The following is a 24,750-nucleotide window of genomic DNA, read 5'->3' as shown; positions in this document are numbered from 1 at the left end:
TTTCACTGGAACTAAGGGGCCAAGCCCAGCTCCTGAAAAACAACCCCACACCATAATCCCCCCTCCACCAAACTTTACACTTGGCACAATGCAGTCAGACAAGTACCGTTCTCCTGGCAACCGCCAAACCCAGACTCGTCCATCAGATTGCCAGATGGAGAAGCGCGATTGGTCACTCCAGAGAATGCGTCTCCACTGCTCTAGAGTCCAGTGGCGGCGTGCTTTACACCACTGCATCCGACGCTTTGCATTGCACTTGGTGATGTATGGCTTGGATGCAGCTGCTCGGCCATGGAAACCCATTCCATGAAGCTCTCTGCGCACTGTTCTTGAGCTAATCTGAAGGCCACATGAAGTTTGGAGGTCTGTAGCGATTGACTCTGCAGAAAGTTGGCGACCTCTTCGCACTATGCGCCTCAGCATCCGCTGACCCCGCTCCGTCAGTTTACGTGGCCTACCACTTCGTGGCTGAGTTGCTGTCGTTCCCAAACACTTCCACGTTCTTATAATACAGCTGACAGTTGACTGTGGAATATTTAGGAGCGAGGAAATTTCACGACTGGATTTGTTGCACAGGTGGCATCCTATCACAGTTCCACGCTGGAATTCACTGAGCTCCTGAGAGCGACCCATTCTTTCACAAATGTTTGTAAAAACAGTCTGCATGCCTAGGTGCTTGATTTTATACACCTGTGGCCATGGAAGTGATTGGAACACCTGATTCTGATTATTTGGATGGGTGAGCGAATACTTTTGGCAATATAGTGTAGTTCTCTCACCCTTAATGGCCTCTTTGCCTCTGCGATATTTCACTTGCTTCTGCAAACCGCTAAGTGGCTCTATAATCCTAGAATTTCCGGAAGCGGGACCTGAACGTGTCAAAGCCAATTGTGTGATTGTCAGTTTCATTTAATGAGTTTATTTTAACTAAACAATGTCAGAAAATTTTCTCTGTAAGCTCTGCGCAAGCAGTGAATGTTTCAATAAAGTAAATAATATGGTAAAATATGTTCTCATTTAGTTATTTTTGAGGCACAGAAACTTCTGGCATTACTGTGAATTTCCAGTGTTTTTTTTTTTTTTTAGGTTTTATTTATATAACCATAACTATAGATTTATAGACAGCCTTATAAGAAAGTACACATTTACATAAATAGAAAATGTATATTCATGGTAAACACAAAAACATAAATTACATGAATATAAAATGTAAATAATTCATTGTGGAGTTTCGCTGCTGTTTGTTTGTGATGGAAATTACAGGTAAAAAGAAAAAGTTGCTGAATAAAATCCAAATTCTTATTGCTCAAAGAAACAAATTGTGCAGAAATCAAGTTCAAGTCAAAGTCAAAATCAAAGAAACTTTATTGTTATTTCAACCATATATAGCTAACAGTACACAGTGAAATAAAACAACGTTCCTCCTGGACCAGAAGTGCTTCACAGAACAAAACAAAGTACAGTGACGTGGACAAACATAGAGCTAAACTATAAGGTGCAATTCTTTAAAAACTAAACCTACAACGTAAGTGCACCGGATGACAAGACAGTGCAGACAGACAAGATATACAACACCGACTATGTGCAAAAAGGACAGTGATTGACAGTGAGGAAACAGGGTTAGGGACCGTGAGTAATAGCAGCAGAAGTTATCTTAGTTAATAATAGTAGCAGCAGAGGTTATTTTAGTTATGACAGATAAAAGTACACAAATATTTAAAGTGACGTGTGCATGCAAACATGATCAATTTTGTGTGTATGTGAGTCTGTGTCCAACTCAGTTCAGTGTGTGTGTGTGTGTGTGTGTCCAACTCAGTTCAGTTCTCTGTTGAGATACCTGATTGCCTGAGGGAAGAAGCTGTTCAACAGTCTGGTTGTGCGGGTCCGAATGCTTCTGTACCTTTTTCCGGATGGCAGAAGGGTGAAGAGTGTGTGTGAGGGGTGTGTGGGGTGTGAAGAGTGTGTTTGAGGGGTGTGTGGGATCATCCACAATGCTGTTTGCTTTGCGGATGCAGCGTGTGGAGTAAATGACCATAACAGAGGGAGGAGAGAGTCCAGTGATCTTTTCAGCTGTCCTCACTATCCGCTGCAGGGCCTTGCGATCCGAGACGGTGCAGTTCCCAAACCAGGCAGTGATGCAGCTGCTCAGGACGCTCTCGATGGTCCCTCTGTAGAAGGTGGTCTTCCTCAGACTTCGCAGGAAGTAGAGACCCTGCTGGGCTTTCCTGGTGATGGAGCTGGTGTTGCGTGACCAGGAGAGGTCCTCCGCCAGGTGAACATCAAAGAATTTGGTGCTCTTGACGATCTCCACATTGGTAATTTAATGCTAATTACCATTTCATGTTACTTGTTTTGCAAAACTTTGTCCTCGGAATGAGAGTCAACGGTATGCGTCTAATCAAAAGTGGGAGGTGCAAAATGTGAATTTAGATCTATTTTTTGTTCAGATTTATATGGGAACGATTCTAAAAGCGACTTAAACCAACACCATTTTGGGGGGAAAAGAGGTAAATACGGACACCTGCGGCGGCTTTAATCGATTCGAATCAGTTTTAAATGCATGTGTAACACCTTAACCCATGCAGCTAAACTTATTGGTTAATTTGCCATTTCTTTACTATCACTGACCCACACTGACTATACAGCTTGGGTTGTCTTTTTCCTGTTATAATTAAAATTATAGATAATAACCTCAAGCAGTTTATTTAATAATTAATGCCAACAGTGCAATATATTTGCAACATTAACAACGAGCCTCCTAATCTAATCTAATCTAATCTAATCTAATCTAATCTAATCTAATCTGCATAGGTAAGTGGAAAACAAAAGGTCGGTTTTCAGTCATGTTTAAAGGTAAAACTTTTGGGAACTGTAGTTTACTGTAAAGAGTTATGTAAATCTATTTTCATTTTATTTAAAAAAAATGAAATTTAATAAAATTTTCATTTTCAGTTTATTTTTAGAATGGTATTTTTGCGCAAATCCTGAATGCTGGTCCGCTCCCTCACACGTCTCTGTGCTCCTGCTATTTAGAGAAAAAGGGTTTTCATTAGTGCTCGTGCTCGACACAAATTCAGCTGAAATATAATAATAATTTTATAAAGTCTTACTTAAATGAAATCACGTTTTAAATTTGCACGTGCTTTCAGACAAACATTTAAAACTACTCCGAGATACTTGGACCTGTGCCAAAATTGATGATCATCATCATCATCACTTTCTTCTTCTTCTTCTTCTTCTTCTTCTTCTTTAGTGTGACCGTGGTATTCCAGGAATTTAAAAAGTAATTATTTACAATTTACAGAAGCAACACAGCAATCAGTTTTATAGTCACGTGTCATCCCTTGATTAAAGCATTAATTGTTATTAAAGCACGTCATCATACATGTTTGGTCTAAAATCTTGTTCATTTGTCTGAAATTGATTTGTTAATTTTTTAAGCCAAAGCAAATCCATCGTAGAACAAGATGACCAAAAAGGAATATGTGACTGGTTGACCTTGTGACAACATTTGACTGGTCTCCAGATTTTTTTTTTCCAGGCTGTGACTGTGCCTTTAAAAAAAAAGAAAATAAGTTTCCCTTAAGCTTTCTGGGGTTATAATGAGTGTTAAATTTAGGTGTATAGATAACATTCCACAGCTGCATGCATTAATAATATCAGCCTCTCAAGGACAATAAGACGTGTGTGTGTGTGTGTGTGTGTGTGTGTGTGGACAATTAGTGTTGGCACTAACCGCTTGTTTATGTACTCCCATGCTTTTCGGATTTTCTGATAACGTGAGGAAACACGCCCAAACCTCTTCAGCTCCACCTCCCACGACTCTCTTATGTAACAGAGTTCGGCGTAGCGGTGTTATGAAGCGAGTCCAATCGAAACACATATTTCTTGTGGCCAAGAATGTCCTGGAGATTTGCTTGACAGTCCAGTGAAGGCTTTCTGGATTCCAAATTTGGTCATTTTCCACCAGTGTAACCAAAACATTGCGATGAGGTATCTTTAAACAACACTGAATCAACGCAGCCTCTGCCAAGAACCACATTAAAAACACTCGTGGGACCTCTGCTTATTTATCGTAAGAGAAGCAGGAACCCGAGTGCCCTTTTCTTCTACTCACAATGGCTAAAGGAAGCGCCTTCATGAGAAGACTATGCATCGTTCTTAATATTCTGCTCGGGGTAAGACACATTATCATTATTATTATTATTATTTTAAAGTGATGGATGTGTAGGTGATTTGTTTCTTTAAAAAAATAAATAAAGTGCGTTCATTTCTGTTACCTTTCTATTCCCAGTTCTTAGGGGTGGTCTTGCTACTGGTCGGGATAGTGGCAAGCACTTTTAAGATCGAACCACTGACAAGTGGTTATTACTGGCAAGTAAGACCGATAAAACCTGCTGCATCACTGACAGTAACCATTAGCAGATTCAGTATGATTAGTTTGCTTGTTTATCTCGGTTATGTTTTTGCTTCTTTTTAACATAATCATGAACACAGTCTTACTGCGTAACAACGTATGCGGGAAGAATTATTCCAAAAATATTGATGCGTTTTACGCACCGATGCCGTTGTATTTCAGTATGGGACTCAGAGTGTGCTCTTCAGCATCGGATTTGGATTGGCTACCATCCTGCTCTCCATCCTAGGAGTGTATGGAGCATACCAGGAACATGTCTTAGCTCTCCTTTTGGTAAACTCTTTGTTGTTTTGTTGTTGTTGTTGTTTTGCTTAATATCATGCGCAGTACCCGAGCGCTCAAATGTTGTGTACACTGTGTTAGATGACCATATTTTGGTCTGTCCAAGTACATTTGTTGATGGTACAGCAACAATGCTTTAATGTTAAACCTAAATAATTATATATACAGTTATATTTTTTTCCCCAAAATGCCTTCCGTAGGTCTTAGTTCAGAAGAGAAGTTGTATGCTATTTTTAAAAGAGATCATATTATTAGGTTATTTTCTCAGCTATTAACGAAGTGTTATACTGCACTAGTGCAAAAAAAAAAAACTTTTCCCAAATTTTTAATTAAGATTCAAAATTGATTTGTGCATTGGCTTAACAATAAACCTTCTTCCCTCCTTCTTCTTAGTTATTTTTAGTTACAAGTTTCCACAAGTAAGGCATTTCACTTCCTGTCTAGTATTAAACAATAAACAGCATTGGTGCACATGGAGGCTGAAGTGTAATGACAAGACTTTCCTTCCATCTTTCATAACCTTTTGTCTGAGAAGAGGCTGGGAAACATGTTGGTGTAGATGTGTGAAATGGCAGCTCCTGCCTTCACACATTAAACACAACTCTGGTTCAGTAAACAGCAGCAGGTTTCTGCAGCAAGTGTCAAAAAATGCCCCGAAATGGCACAAAATATTCTCTCTGGATCAAGTTGATGAAGAATCTGTAATAAAAAATATGGTTATAGGAAAATAATAATCCCCAAAAGTGTTTCTCTACAGCAAATTGTCAACACTCACAAGTTTTTTTTCTAGGTATAGTAAGTTCAAGTAAGAAGTTCCTGTCATAGCATTCATTATAGGAGCTATAAATGGTCTTTTTCTGATCAGACACTCTTTTTTTATTTGTCTAAGACAATAAAACTACAGCTTTGCAAAGCTGTTATTTTTTTTAATGCTAAGTGATGTCCTCACACAAAACATCACCATAGCAAACCGTGTCTTTTTAAATTAGTGTCCACAGCACACATTTCTGTGTAGGCTACTATTATTAAAACCCTAACACATCCAGACAAGCTCACTATATACAGTTTATACACCAGGAGATGGAATTATAATAATCACTATGCTGACAGAGCTTCTTCTCACTAAACGGACAGTTCATTTTGTTGCTCTATTAGTTTTTCAGCCAAGTTTCTAAAAACCTTTTTAATATTAATTTTATGTCCTGTGGACTTTGATGTGAGAAATAAAACCAAACATTTGACCAAAAAACATAAGAGGAATATTATGTTAAAATATTAATGCTGAATTAAATGCATGTAGGAGTAATGGTGTAGTGTTCATTTAACTTTGGGATCATAATGAATCAACATACTGTAGGATTGTAAAATAAGGGGAAAAAAATTAAGAGTATAAAACATTTAGGTTTTTTATTGGAAGATCAGGGTTGAAGCCCCAGCACTGGCAAGCTGCTACTGTTGGGCCCCTGAGCAAGGCCCTTAACCCTCTCTGCTCCAGGGTCCTGCATCATAGCTGCCCCTTCACTCTGACACTAACCTCCAAAGCTGGGATATGTGAAGAAAGGGATTCTACTGTGCAGTAATGTATATGTAACAAAAATAAAGGCTTCATCTTCTTTATAGTCTATATTTAGTCCCTCTAGGATTTCAGAAAAGTTTTTTCACTGCAAATTTGCAGCTTTTTCCCCAAATTTGTAATGCAACCTGATTAGTTTTTTTTGTGTTTTTTTGTTGCAAAATCTACTTGGCTACTTGAAATCATAAAATTCTCCTTTCAGTGAAACACATGTAATGACTTTCTGTGAGAGCTGTACTCATATTCACACATGTAAATAGAAGAGGGATTCGGATGAATGGGTGTTGTGTTGATTTCACACAGCGTGACTCCGAAACAAAATCTGAATAAAATCGAAGTCCATTTTGAAAAATCGCAACATCCTCCAAATATTCTGGAGTTTGTTTGATTTTGTGTTAATGCTATGATTGCAAAATTATGACTCCTGTACGGACTGTATCATTGCAGTTTGTTTAAAGCAGTTAAGATGTAGAAATTTTAGTTAATTAGTAATATTGTAATTCCTCTAATTTTGATAATTTCGTATTTAATCATGTCAGAACAGCAGATTCAGTAATGATTAGTTTGCTTGTTTAGCTCTGTTTCTCAGACTGTTTTATCTCGGTTATGTTTTTGATTTTTTTGCACATAATTATGAACACTTACTGTGTAACAACGTATTAAGATATGCAGGAAAAATTATTTTATCATCTTTGGCCAATAAGTTCCAGACGAAAACTCAAAGGCTCAATACTAAATGTTAAAGCATGCTGATAGTGTTTGTGGTCTCTCTCTCTCTCTCTCTCCACAGTACAGCATTTTCATGTCTATTGAATTCATCGCTCTCTTGGCCCTGACAATCATAGCCATCCTTGCACAACCACAGGTGTGTTCCAGATACTCGATTTCAAGACTGTCAGGGTGTTCACCTCTTTACGTCATGTCTTCTCATGCTATCTTATGTTTTGCTACTGTTCAATCAGGTGGAGAAGAAAATTGAAGATAGTTTTGGAAACATGACTTCGCTTTATAATACGGATGAAGTCTTCCATCGCGAGCTCAACAAACTACAACAGGAGGTAATACTTCGGTTGATCATTCTGTTCATTGTACAACCTGGAGAGTTGTATCCAGTCAATCAGTCAAGTCAGGAGCTTTGGCTGATGTTCACATCAAACATCAGAAATGGGAAAAAATTGGATACCTGTGATGTTAACCATGGCCTCAGTAGGGCCAGATCTGCTACACACACACACACACACACACACACACACACACGCACACACACACACTGATGTAATGAGCTAACAGGAACTAAAGTAACCACTCTGTACAGCTGTGATAAGCAAAATAACATTCCATAAACATCCCTTCCCAGTGTGTTTCTGGTTTTCAGTCCTCTAGTTATGATGATCCTGTACCCACTGGATCACCAGAAGCTGCTGTGGGTCATCCACCTCAAGGTTTGACCTGCTGTGTGTTCTGAGTTGCATTTCTGCTCGTTATTTAAGCTACCTTTTAGGGCCAAACCATCTGTCAAATCTTGTTTGATCTCTCTAATCAACAAGGCATCTTTTTGAATGATTCCTTGGTGAATGTTTTTTGCACCATTTTATGAAATTCTCAAACCAACAATCATGCCACAGTTAAAGTCACAGAGATCAGGCTTTATCTTCATTCTGATGTCTAATGTGAACTTTAACTGAAGCTCCTGACCTGCATCTGTATGATTTTATTCATTGTGCTGCTTTCACAGGGTTAGCTGATAGAAGCTGCTGAACTTGTCTTTCACAGTGTCAGAGTTACATTTTTTCATCATTTCCTTACTATGGATCAAATCCGTTGTCACGCAGTCAATTTATTCAACACTGATTCATTTGTACTTGCGTAAACGTTGAGTAATACCACACTATCTATTTCTTATTTTTGTTCACAGGCTGAATGCTGTGGTCTGTTATATTACACAGACTGGAAAGATCAGATACCTCCTTCATGTGACTGTCCTCAAAACTACTCAGACAAAGAAGCCAGATGTGTAAAAGTCAATGTCAATGTGCAAAATTATCGGAGCAGTGAGGTATGATTTTTACATGGAAGGTTAAAACTGTGTAATGCAACAGGGAAAGGAAAAGCATGACCCCAAAATGTCGTCTAATTTTTTAAACTGTAGATATGTGGTATGTATTACATCATTTTGGCTGAAAATTTATGACTCTAAAGTGTACATTTCTACTGTATGTTGTGGTTAATTCATGTTTTTCTCTTAAACAACTGATGAAGTGCTTGATAATTCGTTAGATCTGTTGTATCAGCAGTGGAGAAAACTTCAGACTGTTTAGGGTACGAGTTTTCAGGACTGCAGTTGATGAACACAGGACTTCTGAATGTCATTGTTTTCTTTATGCAGTTGAACAAAAAAGCAGAATCTGACTTGATGACGGCTCAGACTCCAATGCGTTACGTTCATAAGATGGTAAGAGGCATTCAAGGTGTTTTTTTGTACCTTCTCCCTTAAAAGAAGTTCATTCTAGAAGTTTCTCTTTGTTTCTTCCTCAGCATTGCGGTCCGATCTTAATGAGACATTTGAAGAATGCCTTGAGGATCATGCTTGGAATAGTCTTTACTTTAGCAACTGTTATGGTGAGACTAATATTGTAGTATTGATATAAAAAAATAAACATTGAATTTAGGTCACTGCAGAATTATTGGCTAAATTTGAGATTGATTTCTATTTCTATCTCTTATCAGCTGGCTGCTGTGATTGTGGCCCTGCTCCTGTGGAATAAAATCAACATGCGCTCGTCAGTCGCAGGCATCTCAAACGACGACGACAGAACGAAGTATGAACTTCAGCCACACAAAATGGCCTGAATAACCTCAACAAGACGTCTTTCCTCAGCGTCTGTGTTTTCAGTAATGTATCACGTTATCACGTATTATCCGCAGGTTCATTCAAACCTCATGTTCTATTCGCTAGCAACAGATGCCTCATGCTGTATCTACTGGTTTTTTTTTTTTTTTCTCTCTTTTATGTCTTTACAAGCTGGAAATCCTCATAACAGCAGGTGCAAATCAGCCAGGAAGGAAAATAAGGTGATGTCTAGAATATGTGTGATACATTTAAATTGATTTTGAAGGTTAATCAGAAATATTGAGCAAATAATTTAGAATTGTTCCAAATTTTCAACATGTCACCTTATACAGAAGAATAGAACATAAAGTTAAAGGGGAAGTGGATAAGGACGTGTTTGTCTTTAGTCATACTGGGAGACAATGTTTTAATATTTAAGGTAATTAGTGTTATTTCTGTAATTAGTGGCACATGAGTTTCTTTACCAGAAGAATGAATGAACTTGGGAATGGTAAACCGCCTTAATGGGAATTATAGAAAGATTATTATTTTTAAAAATAATAAAAAGTTTATTGATCAATATTTTAAAACAGTATAACTCCCTTTCCTGAGACAGGTTAAATATATGTTTACATTGAAATCTTTCCCCTGTCTCTGTGATTCTGGTCCTTATCCATCATTGGGTATTTACGTGTTGATGTTATTTCTGGTGCAAATCACAAACATAATCCCTAAGAGACAGAATCACTTAACACTACTATAAACAAAAGAGCTAAAGTTTCTCGGTCTTATTAAACATTTTTGAGCAAAAATCTAACCAGCTTGGCTTAGCTAATGTACGTAGCAAAAGGCATGTTAAACTTGATGGCTTTGATGGAGGATGGCAGCATAGCATGAAAATTGTAGCCTTGTTACCTGAACCGTTTGAGGCGAATGACACAGTTGAGGAGACAAACTGAAGGATTAAAGCGCTGCTGCACTGGCCTCACTATGAGTAAAATGTCAAATGGTATTGTGGGTAATCTAGACAACTGTTAACCAACATTAGAAAGACAGTTTTAGAATTAAATACTAAAATAAATCAGATCAGGAATAAATTCATAGAGTCCTCAGTCTGATTATTAATAGAGTCTGATTTCTAGAACAACATCCACATAATTGAATTCATTCATTACAGAATATAACCTTTTTAGACAACACAAATAAAATACAGCTCATTTAAAAACATACAAATGTCATGTATTTAGACAACAGGGGAAAATCTTTTTCTGGAAAAAACAAATTAGTTAAAATGATTATATCAGCAAAACTATAAAATAAATCCTATGATTTATTAGTAAATCTTAACTTCATTGGCTTAAAGTTTTGCAAAATATTCTATTGATATTCTCTAAAATATAATTTGTCTATTTTCTGTTAGTATTAGTAATTAAAGTAAATAAGTAAGAAAGTAATTGTTTAAGGAAAATCCATTATTTAAAGAAAGCATATTATTTATTTATTTATTCTACAATACAGATTCAGTTACGTGAAATGTTTTAAACAGTCTGAAAAAGAAATTCTAATATAATGCTTATGTTTCAAGTCTTCGTCCTTCACAACGGTTCAAAATGTTTGTTCATAAATCATGGAAAATCTGCTCATTATCTAGCAAATAACATGTACCAAGGACCATTTTGGATACTTTGGCCAAATATGGAAACAGATCAGCTGGAAGGAATGTTGTCTGTGGGATCAGCTGGACAGGAAAGTAAAGTGTGACGTTATTAGGTTTAAACGTTTACTTTAAAGAGGACAGGCTGTAGAGTAGAAATCGGCTTTGTGATTACTGTTACGAAGTGTTTTTCAATTAGATGCTACTTTCTACTGTTTAGGATATATGAGAGCTACTATTCAGAAAAATATATAAAACAGCTGCTGTCGCTCTTCTGTTTTAATTACTGACCTTCGAGGGAGAACATTACTGATGTTAACTTTTACATATACAGTATATATGAATACTTTGAGATACTTTTGAGAGAGATGAGCTAAAGGTTGTGCTTTTTGTCTGCTGATGTATTCTGTTCAGCTGCAGTGTAAAGGATCTGCACCAAAGGGCACAATATTGTACAATTTGTATGTACTGTACTGTATCTAGCACCTTTTTTTTTTTTAAATAGAGCATATTATATTAAGTTGCTTGCAGTATATGAAAAGTAAACCCATGTGAGCTGTGGTAGTGGTTCATTAATCAACCTACTCATAGAGAGGTCTGTTGTATTCATTTGCTTATCATAGGAGATGAAATTATCCAGACATCCAAAGAACAGTAGAGTGACTGCTATCCATCCCTCCAGGAGATTTTTTTTTTGTGATTGTTGCAGCCAAAATTGCTTGAATTTGCAGCAGCTTTTTAAAAAAAGAGTTTTTTTGTGCTTTTTGAATTGCTTTTGTTCAATACAAAAGTATTCAAAAGTATACTTTTATGACTTTTATACTTTTATTAAACTACTTGAATTGGTGAAATCACAAATACAGGTTTCTTCTTTTAAACTCCCAGTGAGATACATCTGTAATGACTTTCTGTGAGAGCTGTGCTCATGTCCACACACGTGAATGGGAGAGGGATTTGGATGAACGTGTGTTGTAACGTCACACAACGCCTCTTGGTTCAAATCTGCAGAAAATCTGCATCATTTTGAAAAATCACAAAATCCTCAAAATATCCTGAAGTTTGCTTGATTTTGTGTTAATTTCACAAAATCACACAGTCCTGGAGGGACTGTTTATCACCCCAATGTTTTTTTTTTTACTTTATTTCCACAGGTATTTGCCAAAAACTGGTGGTCATGGTTAATATTCTTGTTATATGTTATATTATATCATGACTTGAAAAAATAAAGGTATTAATGAATATGGAGTTAAAGACTGCTGTTGTATGTTGCCTGTGTGCCTCAGGGGTTGATGTGCTCTGAGATGCTTTTCTGCTCACCAGAGCTGCAACAAGTGCCCGTTGGATTGACCAGAGTGTTCAGGTCATCTTGTACAAATCTTGTACAGAACTTTTGTTTACTAGATGTTTTTTTTCCTCTAGATGTTTTTGTAACCTCTAGAGACTGCACAAGTACATAAAAATCCCAGGAGATTCTGGAAAACTCAATCAACCATCTGGCAACAATAACCATTTAACTATTTAACTATGGTTAAAGTCAGGAGTCAAGCTCAAATTTTCCCACTAAAAACTTTCATGTGAAATTCATGCTGCAAAAGCGTTTAGATTGTAGACAGTCAAGAGTAATGGATCATTTACAGTACGGTTGTAACAGTAAGGATGGGATCAACTAGATATCTCCTACAGATCTGAAGTGTCACTGAAGCAGTAAAATCTTGTTTATAATGTTTAATGAATTAGATGATGATGATGATGATGCCTTTGAACTGCAGATGTCTTCAAAACTCTGAAATCACTAATAGCCTTTTATATTTCTTAGATTTCAACAGTCAAGATCCCTTCAAACTTCCTTTATTCTGGATTATTCATTAATAATGATTAATGTTCTAGGTAATATTTCTAGTCTTTCCTTTAGAAGGTAGACTTCAACAGAAGCATTAAATAACTCGGGATGAGGATGAACCTCAAACCTGGACATCTGGTTCTCATTGTTAACAAAAATGCATCGCAGAATTCCTGGCTGATTGGAAGAATTTTGCAAAGTGTCTCAGATTCCAGAGGTTTGGTCTTCCTTTTAAAGACAGCACTACAGCTGTTAAGGTGGAACTTAAAAATTCTTAAATATCAAAAAGTTCTGTGTGTAACATGGCTGATTGGTTTGCTTGCTTGATAATTGCTTCATGATCAATACTGGACACCTGATGTCAAAGTAAAGTGCTTTATAGACATAAACTGAAAGGTACATTATGACCACCTGCCTAATATTGTGTTGGTCCCCTTTTTGCTGCCAAAACAGCCCTGACCCGTCCTGCACTGTGTAATCTGACCCCTTTCTATCAGAATCAGCATTAACTTCTTCAGCAATTTGAGCAACAGTAGCTCGTCTGTTGGATCACAGATGCTCCCCACGTGCATCAGTGAGCCTTGACCGCCCATGACCCTGTCACCGGTTCACCACTGTTCCTTTCTTGGTCCACTTTTGATAGATACTGACCACTGCAGACCGGGAACACCCCACAAGAGCTGCAGTTTTGGAGATGCTCTGATCCAGTGGTCTAGCCATCACAATTTGGCCCTTCGTCAAACTCGTTCAAATCCTTACACTTGTCCATTTTTCCTGCTTCTAACATCAACTTTGAGGACAAAATGTTCACTTGCTGTGTAATATATCCCACCCACTAACAGGTGCCATGATGAGGAGATCAGAATGTTATGCCCGATCGGTGTATTTGCATAATGCTGCAAAATAGAAATACATTACACTACTGAGTACACATCTATCTTTTTTTTTTAATTAAATTATGTCTTAACTTTATTTCAACATGTAATTATTTCAGCTCCCATATTTACAGAGTTAAAATGTTAGTCATGTGAGCATAAAGTCCTGAACATTTTACAAGTAGAGAGAAAAAAAATCACAATATACCGTAAGTATCATCAATGGGCCTTATTCCTTAATTTATTTTAGTAAAGTTGAACATAAATGTAATATAAACCAAACTAAAATCTCTTAGAAATTCTACAGTACAATTTGATTTTCCTCTTATTTGTGTGTTTGCACTGTACGTTGATCACCAATAAAGTCCAAGCAGCTCATATGACTTTAGTGAAGCACACAAAATTCCATAAAAGGAAACATGCTCAGAGGGAAACGCCTACTAAATGATTTTTAGTGAAATAAATACCATTTTAAATTTTTTTCAAGTGTCTCAGACGATGAAATAGCTCTTAAGTGTAACAGAGAGTTAAAAGATGATGCTGTGGCCGATTTATACTCCAGCTTTCATTTGAAAAATTCATCCCGGGTGTTTGTTTACGGCTTACGGCTCTGCACTGACGGACAGGCTGACAGGCTCATCCTCCATCTTTTCAATGCCATGTTTTGTTCGTCTTAATTTATAGGTTTGTGTTGGTTGGCTTTCTTTAATTTGCATATTCTTAAATAAATGCTCGCTGAGCTAGCAAACTAGCACGAGGATATGTTTTTCCATCAAGACTCTGAAGCTCTACCACAAGTCGATCTGGATAAAGGTAATAAAGTAAGCAGTATATTCCACAGAATAACATTTGCATAGAACTCTAACTTAGTTTGATTTAAAATTTTCCGATTTTCTCTGTGTGAAAAAATGTAACTCGTCAAACCTAATGTCTTATCTTTCTTAAGGAATAAACAGGGTTTATTGTCCAAGACTCAAATTGTTAATACAAATGCTCAAATTACATTTATAATATTTTGTTCAGAGAAAACTAACAGAATAATTAAAATCCACTTTTCACGTCTCCATTTTTAAAAAAATATTTCCTCTTGTGTGAAGGCAGGCGTAAGGGGAATTATTTAATACAGATAATCTTAATTATTTACATAAATGCCAGATGAATTGAAAACATGATTTTAAAGGTCTGTTTTCATTTGGTTGCTCATAAAGTATATTTGTACACACACAAAAGTCAGCAATTACATTAACAAAACTGAAAACTTAAGATCAGTTCAGTAATGATGCAAGAAGGAGCTGTTCTATCATAAACTAGGTATCTAGATCATTACTGTGGTGTTAAAAAGCTGCCCACAAATCCAGCAACACGAACAGTTTCAGTCTGCAAACGTTTCATTTTGGATCATGCAACCTTATAATGGAGTCATCATGAACTACATTGAATCCAGCGTACAGAGGCTTAGTGAATGTAGTGTGGACCCTGTGGATGAGACTCATCGTATCAGAGACGCTGTAGAAGGACAGAAGTCCTGCAGCGTGATCCACATACACTCCTATTTTGGACACTATCGGACTTTGGAGCTCAGTTTTATTTTTATTGTGCTGGAAATAAAAAGAATGATAATAGCAGCCCAAATTCCAGGACTGAGCATTGTATCCAAACACACACTCATTAAACTCTCCTTTCCTTCTGATGTCTTTATATGCGACCGATATAGACACACCAACATGGCTGTACCACTCCACCTCCCAGTAACAGCGTCCACATACACTCTCCTTACTTAACACCTGAGGCCTGGAGTGAAATCTTTCGGGATGATCAGAGTATCCCTGTCGTGTTCTGCTAAATGTCACCGCTGTGTTCTGCTCAGAAAGGATGAGCTGCTGATGTGCTGTGTTGGGATCCATAGTCAGAGAACAGAAATCTAAAGGAATTAAAATTATGCAGAGGTTAGAATCAGGGGATATATAATTAGTGCGTGTGTGTGGTACACTTACACTGCATAAAATCTTCTCTGGTCTTTGGTTCCGAGAGTGTAATCATCTCAAATGCTGCAGCTGTGGAGACACAGAGACAATATATCAGTTAATCATGAACAGATTTTTAACAGTAATCCACTAAAATGTATTTTCATCAAAACCATAAGATTAGTTTGTGGATTTATGATCAAGTTCCACTGACATTTTTGTCTGGTAAATTTATCTTGACTGACTATACAAGTCCAATGCTAATACATGGTGAAAACAATACTATGGAGTCTTGCTCCTGCTTATTTCTGCTATGATGCAAAACAAATGTTTACTTGTTTACCTTGTGGTCGGATTTTGTTGAATTCCTTCTCACAGATTTGCTCGACTCGTTTTCTCAGATCTGAGAGAAATTTCCTCACTTTATCAAATGTAAGACATTGATTGACAGTGAAGCTGGGCGAGTCGTCATGTCCAGGAGAGACACAGAGAGACTGGAAACTCTACAGAGAGGAAACACATCATAGAGAAAAGTGTAGGAGAGGAACGAATGAATCTCAGACTGAATCAGACCAAAGACGCATGTCAGACATTGCTGCTGTAATGTGATTTTAAGTGGAAACTTTGTGAGGAACAGCGCCCTCTGTAGATCAGACAGTGAGTGTTACCTGGAGGAAGTGGATGTGATCGTGTGTGTGTTTAAGCTCCTCCAGCTCAGTGATCCTCCTCTCAAGATCAGCATTCTCCTGCTCCAGTCGATTCATGAGTCGTTCAGCTCGACTCAGGTCAGCTTTCTCCTGAACTCTGATCAGCTCCGTCAGCTCTGAGCGCTTTTTCTCCATGGAGATGATCAGCTCGTTAAAGATCCTCTCACTGTCATCTACTGCTGCCTGTGAACGCGCCTGTTAGGATACACACACACACACACACACACACACACACAGAATACTGTTTAAAAAGCAACTCTTCATCTTACAGTAACCTTATACTATCCACACAAGTATGTGTGTGTTTTCACTCCTGACCTTAATAAGATCCACAGTCTGTTTCAGCTCCTGCATCTTTTTCTGATTGTCCTGGATCCACTGCTGGAATTTCGTCTGTTCCTCCTTTAGCTTATTCTGAGACCAAGTACAACACATTTCATTATTTCTGAATTAGCGTGTCAATATTTGTGATGTGTTCAGCAATTCTGGTGCTGATGCTGATCGTTGTTACACGTGCTGTATTTTGATCACGGGAGACAATGTTACTTCTTGTGAAGTTACACCAGCATTTAAAGTGTTTAAAGTGATATTAACTTAAACAATATTTATTTCAGGCATACATCAATACCATTCTTTCCAGACTACTTTTGAGTGCAGTATTGATGCTCTCCAACTCTATTGTCTGGAGGCCCAAACCCTGCTCCAGCATGACAATGTCCTTGTGCTCAAATCAGCTGGAGGTGAAGGCTGGAATGGAAGAACTTGAGTGTCCTGCACAGAGCCCCATCTCTGACTCAACCCCAGGATGAACTTGAACACTGACTGAACCCCTGATCTCCTCACTAATGCTCTTGTAGCTGAATAAACATAAATCCACACAACCAGGCACTAACATGTAGTCCCAGAAGAGTGGAGCTGATTCTAATGGGGAACCAACCCCAGATTAATGCCAAGAATTTGGAATCAGATGTTGAACAAAGACATAGGTGCCATAGTCAGTTGTTCGCATACTTTTGGCCATGTAGTGTTCATCCAGTCCACTTGCATTTCATGTAAACATGACGACATACACTAGACTCACATCACATAGCACCTACTATTGGATGTTTATCTTATGGAGAACATGTATATGAGGTCAGTATCCACATCACAATACATGTTCTGTCTCCTGTTCTCTCACCTGTAGATCATTCCACTGGATACAGAAAACAAAAAAAAAAAACCTAACAGGGCTAACACAAAATGTAAAGTTATACATACCATATTCATGTAAACATGTAAACACCATTAATAGTGTGTAAGTAAAATTCAAGGATTACAGTCAGTGAGGAAATTGATAATTTATATATTTACATAAATTGTGTCATATAACCAACTGGAGAAGCAGTTCTCACCTGTTTTTCAGTTCTTTCCACTTTAGTTGAAACAGTATCATGACCTTTGTGTTCTTCCATCGTACACAAGTAACAGATGAGGCTTTGGTCAGTACGACAGTAGATCTCCATCAGTCTGTCATGTTCAGAGCAGATCTTCTCTTGGAGCTCTGCACAGGCTTCAACTAACTTGTGCTTCTTAAAGGCAGGAGACTGATAGTGAGGTTTAAGATGATCTTCACAAAATGAAGCCAAGCAAACCAGACATGTCCTGAGAGCTTTGTGTTTTCTCCCAGTGCAGGAATCACACTCCACATCTCCAGGTCCAGTGTAACAGTGAGCAGGAGAAGCAGCTTGGAGTTCAGTCTTCTTCAGTTTCTCCACCACTTCAGCCAGCATGTTGTTCCTGCGTAGAACAGGCCTTGGAGTGAAAGTCTCTCTACACTGGGGGCAGCTGAAGACACCCTTCACATCCTCCTGATCCCAGTGACCATTAATACACACCTTACAGTAGCTGTGTCCACAGGGAGTAGTTACAGGATGCTTCAGCAGAGCCAAACACACTGGACAGAGGAACTCATCCACTGATAACTGATCTACTGAAATACTGGCCTCTGCCATTTTCCTGAATGGTGGAACAATGTGTGTGCGTGTGTTTACGAGCAAGCAAGGACGCGCGTGTTCTTCCTCCTTCTTCTTCTTCTTCGATGTTTTTAACAGTTTAAGGTCCTTTACCACCATCTACTGGACGGTCGCATGAAGTGCCTTCAGAAAATAGCTGGTAAAATGTCACTTTTATTTTAGTTAGTAAATATCAGATTTTTAAAGAGAAATCAAACACATTTTTCACTTACTACAATCTTATGATATTAACCCTTTCAGACTGAAATTTCTGTGTCCATCCGAGTTCAGTGATACTGTCAGACCTCTCATGTGTGTCTTGTACATTGCAATGCAGTAGTACAGTGTGTTCATATGTTAATCAGTTGTTTTAATGTCAACAAATTACTGATTTGTGATTTTTAAAAAAGTTAAAATTAGGTCCAGTGAATAATTCAACAGGAAAAACCCTCTTCTAAGCTGTACGACTATGACTTCCTGCCATAAAGGCACGGTTTCAATTCAGCATGAGGGAGAATATTACTTTACTTTTTTAGCAATACTTTTCTATATCATCTATTTCATTTCACATACACTTTTACTAAACGAATCCAAAAAGCAAATTTCTAGTTTGAGACCATCGTTTCCCCCCGGACACCGCTTTAACATATTTAATACTGTGTTAGCAGCTTCGTTTTAAACGGATGATTCAATGAACCGATTCAAAGAATCGACTCATTTATGAACGATTCATCGGTACATTTTACCTCAGAGTAAACGCTAAGAATAGTAGATTTTGGTGAAAAGCTTTTTATTCGACGATTTTTTTTAAATTACGATAGCGTTGTATGTTTCTATATGAATGAATCGTTTAGATTAAATATAACCTTTGCTTTAACAGTTTGTCTGTAGCTTTCTACAACGACGTAGTTATCCCCTCAGGTTAGCTAGCTGTGTAGCTTTAGCCTCCCACTGAAAATTGTATTACTCATTCGAATTGTGATTAATTAAGTCATTAAACACACACACACACACAAAGGCTTTTTCTTTTCTTTTTTATTGGACTTATTATTTGCTCCAGGTATTTATGACAGTAAAAAAAAAGACAAAACGGCTGTTTAATGTTACGTGTATATTAAAATTATACTGTGTTTATTGTTAAAGACTTATTACGACAACACATTACTGCAGTAACAAGATGGACAGAAGGAGCAGAAATTTTAAGGTTTGAAACACTCATCCATCCTTTACACCCAGACTGAAATGGATTTATAAGATGAAGGCACATGAATATTAGTAGTCTATACAAATATTCAAAAACATACTGATTGTCCTTCTTTTACATGTATACTGTATGACACTTCTGTTTTCACTTTGTTTACAGGTCTCACAAGAGATACTAAAGTGGATTCAAGTCCAGGTTCTAGCTGGGCCACTAAAAAACACATACACTTGTCCTAACACTGTCTTCATGTGTTTTGGGTGATTGTCATGTTGAAAGGTGAAATCTCAGGAGCTCTTTGTGCGTGTTCAACTTATTTGTATAGCATCTTTTACAATGGACAGTGTATTAAAGCAGCTTCACAAAAGAACAGAAACAGAGAAAGGAGAAAAAAAAAAGATTAAATTAAATTATTAAACTATTTTATCCCTAATGAGCAAGCCAGCTGTGACGGTGGCAAGGAAAAACTCCCTGTGGTGATATGAGGAAGAAACCTTGAGAGGAACCAGACTCAGAAGGGAACATCCTCCTCCTGGACAGTAAATAATGTAACTGTAACTGATTAATGTTCTTTCTACAACAGCAATCAAGGGCCCATGAGGAACTATTAGGTCGGTGTAGTTTCTGATTAGTTAATGTTTCCCTCAATTCTGATGAGTTTCTCATGATATGCAGCTGAAAAACATTTCCAAATGAAAGAAATGACCAGCTGGTCAGCATTGCACAATTTGTTCCAGATGTAATGCTTGTCATTTAGTTCAGATAGAATTTTGGTTTCATTAGACACCACAGTTTTGGGTGGAAGAATTGCAGGAGATGGAAGGATGGTTTGGTCTTTTGGCTCTGCTCTAAGTATCTGGATGGTTTCAAGAATGGAGGCTAATGTGACCCCTACAAAGCTGCAGAAGGTGTTTGGTTCCCTTCCCCAGATTTGTGCCTTGAGATAGTCCTGACTCAAGTCCTATAAACAATTCCTCAGAGCGTAGGCTATTTAGGTATATTTGTATTTGTTGTTTTTATTTTTATAGTTATTTTTTTTTTTAAATTGAAGCAGATTAATAAGGAAGGAGTCTGAATAATTTCAGAGTGTGCTGTATGTAAACCAGGTCCTTGACTAAAAATCTTGAAAGATATCAAAAAATTGTTGTTTGTTTTATGGAAAAATCCTACATTCTACATTGAGAGTTTTTTTTCCTCTCCTTTACATTTCAGTTGGATCACATAACCTCACCTTTGAGTTACAATGAATGAGCCAGAACCCAGCGTATAGAGGCTGAGTGAATGTGGTGTGGACTCTGTGGAGGAGCCTCATCGTGTCAGAGACGCTGTAGAAGGACAGAGCTCCTGCACTGTGATCCACATACACTCCTATTCTGGAGGATACTGCACCTGGAAGCTCAGTCTTAATGTTGTTGTGCCAGAAAGAGAGAGAGGAAGAAGAACACTCCAGACCCCAGGACTGACTGTTGCGTCCAAACAGACTCTCATCACCTCCTCCTTTTCTGCTGATCTCTTTATATGAGACTGATATTTTTACGTCTTTGTTCCTCTCCACCTCCCAGTAACAGCATCCACACACAATCTCCTTACACAACACCTGAATCCAGGAGTCAAATCTTTCTGGATGTTCAGAGTATTGCTGTTGTGTTCTACTGCGTGTCACCACTCTGTTGTTCTCAGACAGAATTAGCTGACGATGTACTGTGTTGGGATTCAGAGTCAGATAACAGAAATCTAAAACAAAAAAATATCCACAGTTAGATGTTACTCACATTTTCCCTCTGTCTCTATTTATTGGAAGTGTGTGCATGTGGACATTTGTGTTTTACACCTACACTGCAAAAAATCTTCTCTGCTTTTCAGAACTGAGGGTAGAATCACCCGAACAGCTGCAGCTGTGGACACAGAAAGAATGTAAACAGTTAAGTATAAATATAAAAAATTAGATGCCACATACTGCAGGCTTCACTGGGACCTAACTTTAGTGTCCTTCAAAGATAAAGACATCAAAATATGCTTAATGACCACTTTGTTAGGTGTACACCTAATCATTCATCATTCATGTGGCAGCAGTGCAATGCATAAAATCATACAGATACAGATCAAGACTTCCAGTTAATCTTTATATCAAACATCAGAATGTGGAAACCTATTAGCTTATTAGTGAGAGTCATGTCTGGTGATCTCCATTAACTTAAAAGATTAATGTAACAGTAGCTTTAGTGAACGTCATGTGTTGACGTTGAATGAATGTTGTGGCTCTCTTCAACAGTTGCTGAGCAAGTGAACACATCCAGCAGGACAATTTCTAACCTTGTGGTTGGATTTTGTTGAATTCCTCCTCACAGATTTCCGTGACTCGTTTTTTCAGATCTGAGAGAGATTTCCTCACTCCATCAAATGAGAGATGTTGATTGACAGTGAAGCTGGGCGAGTCGTCACATCCAGGAGAGACACAGAGAGACGGGAAACTCTACAGAAAGGAAACATCATAGAGAAGGAGAAAAGTGTAGGAGAGGAACGAATGAATCTCAGAATGAATTTTTTCATTCATTTGTGAGGAACAGCGCCCTCTGTAGATCAGACAGTGAGTGTTACCTGGAGGAAGTGGATGTGATCGGGTGTGTGTGAAAGCTCCTCCAGCTCAGTGACTCTCCTCTTAAGATCAGCAATCTCCTGCTCCAGTTGATTCAGGAGTCGTTCAGCTCGACTCACTTCAGCTTTCTCCTGAGCTCTGATCAGCTTTGTCACCTCAGAGCGCTTTTTCTCCATGGAGCTGATCATCTCAGTAAAGATCCTCTCACTGTCATCTACTGCTGCCCGTGAATGCCTCTGTTAGGACACACACACACACAACCAGGACCTCCATTTAATGACCAGATGATCTCATCCAAAGATGGACATATTGGTACCCTTCCAAGAAAAAAGATGAACCTACAATTTTCTTTCAAATAACTTTTTCTTCTAAAAATAAATTGTCAGTAATACATTGTCAGTTGTTTGTTCCATATTTAATAAAATTCAAAATTAGCTTAATAGTAATAATATATAATATTGTGTTGCACAACCTTTACAGGCAATCACAGAAAACAAGCAAATTCTGCATCTCTCAGTGAGTTGGCCCATACTTCCTGAGCAAACTTCTCCAGCTGTATCAGGTTTAAAGGGTGCCTTCTTGAGACTTGCTTATTTCAGATTTTTCAGAAGATATCCAATAGGATTTAAATCTGGGCTTACACTTTAGAATCATCCAATGTTTTGTTCTTAGACATTCTTGGGTGCTAAGAATGTTTTGGGTCGTTATTCTGTTACAGGACCCAAGATTTACCACTGAGACACAGCTTTCTGACACTGGGCAATAGGTTTCGTTCCAGAATGCCTTGGGGTTTCATTGTGTTCAAGGCATCCCATGCTAGATACCGGAAAGCAGCCCTAAACATAACCAAGCCTCCTCCATGTTTCACATTAGGTTTGGTGTTCTTTTCTTTAAAAGCTATTTTTTCTTCTGTAAACATAGACTGACTTGCCAGAATGCTCTAGTTTTGTCTCATCTGTCCAAAAGACATTTTCCTAGTAGCATTGTGGCTTGTCAGTATGTATTGTAGCAAATTCCCTTCTAGCTTTATATTTTTTTCTTTTAACAGTGGAGACCTTCTGGGTCATTAAATGGTGTGATTAGGCACTGATGTACCTTGACCTTGGAGTTCAGCTTGTGTCTCTTTAGATGTTTTTCTTTTCTCTTTGTCTCTTGTTCCCACCATCCTTCTGTTCAATCTGGGGTCAATTTTCCTCTTGCAGCCATGTCCAGGGAGGTTGCACAGACCTTAAACTGCTTAATAACATTTCCAACTGTAGTCACTAGAACATTAAGCTGATTGGACAAGGCCAATTGGACTTTCTGAGCTCCTCAGACAACACTGTCCTTTGCATTTTCTATTTATATAGGCTGAAATCATTGACTCTAATATCACCATAATCTGATTATTTATGATATTTTCTAGGGGTATACGAACTAATCTGTCCAGGCCAATTTAGAATGTCTTTGTAGAAAAGGCTATCTTTTAAACACTTTCTTTCTTTTACATGAGACAATTGCTTTTAATTTCATCACTTTCCAAGAGAAATTAAGCATTGTTTCAATGAGCTGCAAGGGTGCCAACAAATTTGTGTGTATGATTTTATTTACTCCTTACCTTAATAATGTCCACAGTCTGTTTCAGCTCCTGCACGTTCTTCTGCTTCTCCTGGATCCTCTGCTGGGATTTCATCTGTTCCTCCTTTAACTCATTCTGAGACCAAATAAATCACATATCATTATTTCTTCATCAGGATGTCGATGTTATCTGCAGTTAAAGAGTTAAGAAAACTCCGGATGTCCTTATGACAGATTCCCTTCCTGACACAAGCCTCCCATTTTATCCGGGCTTGGGACAGGCACTGAGAGTTAACCCCTCAGTGGCTGAGTTCATATACTAGTCTTTCAATATCAAGTATAACAAAATTCTGTTTTTAAGTCACATTTTAAATTCCTTTTAAATAAAAGGAAGATGAAACTAAAAATTAATTAATATAAGTGTGCCAACTGTAATAAGTGTACTGATTAGAGTTATGAATAACAACAAACAAATGTATTTTACATATCATTACCAAAAATTCACTTCACAATTTTTCCATTAGTATAATACAAATGAATGAAATGTTGAATGAAACAAAAACAGACTTTTTCAGTTCTTACCTGTTTTTCAGTTCTTTCTGCTTTAGTTGAAACAGTATCATGACCTTTGTGTTCTTCCATCGTACACAAGTAGCAGATGAAGCTTTGGTCAGTACGACAGTAGATCTCCATCAGTCTGTCATGTTCAGAGCAGATCTTCTCTTGGAGCTCTGCACAGGCTTCAACTAACTTGTGCTTCTTAAAGGCAGGAGACTGATAGTGAGGTTTAAGATGATCTTCACAATAGGAGGCCTGACAAACCAGACAGGACTTGACGGCTTTGTGTTTTCTCCCAGTGCAGAAATCACACTCCACATCTCCAGGTCCAGTGTAACAGTGAGCAGGAGAAGCAGCTTGGAGTTCAGTCTTCTTCAGTTTCTCCACCACTTCAGCCAGCATGTTGTTCCTGCGTAGATCAGGCCTTGGAGTGAAAGTCTCTCTACACTGGGGGCAGCTGAAGACGCCCTTCACATCCTCGTGATCCCAGCAGCCATTAATACACACCTTACAGTAGCTATGGCCACAGGGAGTAGTCACTGGATCCTTCAGAAGATCCAGACACACTGGACAGCTGAACCGATCCTGATCTACTGAAATACTGGCCTCCGCCATTTTCCTGCACTCACAAGAGAGAGAGAGAGAGACTGATATTCTGAGTTTCGTTTTGGCTGAAATGAACTTCCTGGTTCAGTGAGTGTT

General features: G+C 38.0%; 2 protein-coding genes across 2 annotated transcripts; one reads left to right on the top strand and one right to left on the bottom strand.

Annotated features, from left to right (window-relative positions):
• Positions 1–3,835: 3,835 nt before the first annotated feature.
• LOC131367765 (CD63 antigen-like) lies at positions 3,836–12,001 on the top strand. The gene is made up of 9 exons (XM_058413250.1): positions 3,836–4,178; positions 4,295–4,378; positions 4,580–4,690; positions 7,063–7,137; positions 7,235–7,330; positions 8,188–8,328; positions 8,659–8,724; positions 8,808–8,891; positions 9,000–12,001. The coding sequence occupies exons 1-9, from the start codon at positions 4,119–4,121 to the stop codon at positions 9,120–9,122; spliced, it is 840 nt and encodes a 279-aa protein (XP_058269233.1). The 5' UTR covers positions 3,836–4,118; the 3' UTR covers positions 9,123–12,001.
• A 2,402-nt stretch (positions 12,002–14,403) lies between these two features.
• Positions 14,404–24,750, bottom strand: LOC131368238 (uncharacterized). Its single transcript, XM_058414235.1, has 12 exons — positions 24,073–24,750; positions 23,531–23,626; positions 21,936–22,169; positions 21,651–21,810; positions 21,173–21,232; positions 20,542–21,071; positions 17,537–18,256; positions 16,461–16,556; positions 16,104–16,337; positions 15,779–15,938; positions 15,466–15,525; positions 14,404–15,392 (listed from the first exon to the last, which is right to left on the bottom strand). The coding sequence occupies exons 1-12, from the start codon at positions 24,661–24,663 to the stop codon at positions 14,860–14,862; spliced, it is 3,474 nt and encodes a 1,157-aa protein (XP_058270218.1). The 5' UTR covers positions 24,664–24,750; the 3' UTR covers positions 14,404–14,859.

This window comes from Hemibagrus wyckioides, linkage group LG17, assembly GCF_019097595.1.
Source record: "Hemibagrus wyckioides isolate EC202008001 linkage group LG17, SWU_Hwy_1.0, whole genome shotgun sequence".
Lineage (NCBI taxonomy): Eukaryota > Metazoa > Chordata > Actinopteri > Siluriformes > Bagridae > Hemibagrus > Hemibagrus wyckioides.
The sequence above is the reverse complement of the archived record's forward strand: the minus strand, read 5'-3'. Positions and strand labels throughout refer to the sequence as shown.

Excerpts from the sequence above, each read along its gene's own strand:
- LOC131368238 (XM_058414235.1), bottom strand. The coding sequence starts at position 24,663 with ATGGCGGAGGCCAGTATTTCAGTAGATCAGGATCGGTTCAGCTGTCCA. Across the intron at positions 23,627-24,072 it reads CAGAAAGAACTGAAAAACAG|AATGAGTTAAAGGAGGAACA; the intron begins GTAAGAACTGAA and ends ATTTGGTCTCAG. Across the intron at positions 21,811-21,935 it reads ATCACATCCACTTCCTCCAG|AGTTTCCCGTCTCTCTGTGT; the intron begins GTAACACTCACT and ends TCCTTTCTGTAG.
- LOC131367765 (XM_058413250.1), top strand. The coding sequence starts at position 4,119 with ATGGCTAAAGGAAGCGCCTTCATGAGAAGACTATGCATCGTTCTTAAT. Across the intron at positions 4,179-4,294 it reads TTCTTAATATTCTGCTCGGG|TTCTTAGGGGTGGTCTTGCT; the intron begins GTAAGACACATT and ends TTCTATTCCCAG. Across the intron at positions 4,379-4,579 it reads CAAGTGGTTATTACTGGCAA|TATGGGACTCAGAGTGTGCT; the intron begins GTAAGACCGATA and ends GTTGTATTTCAG.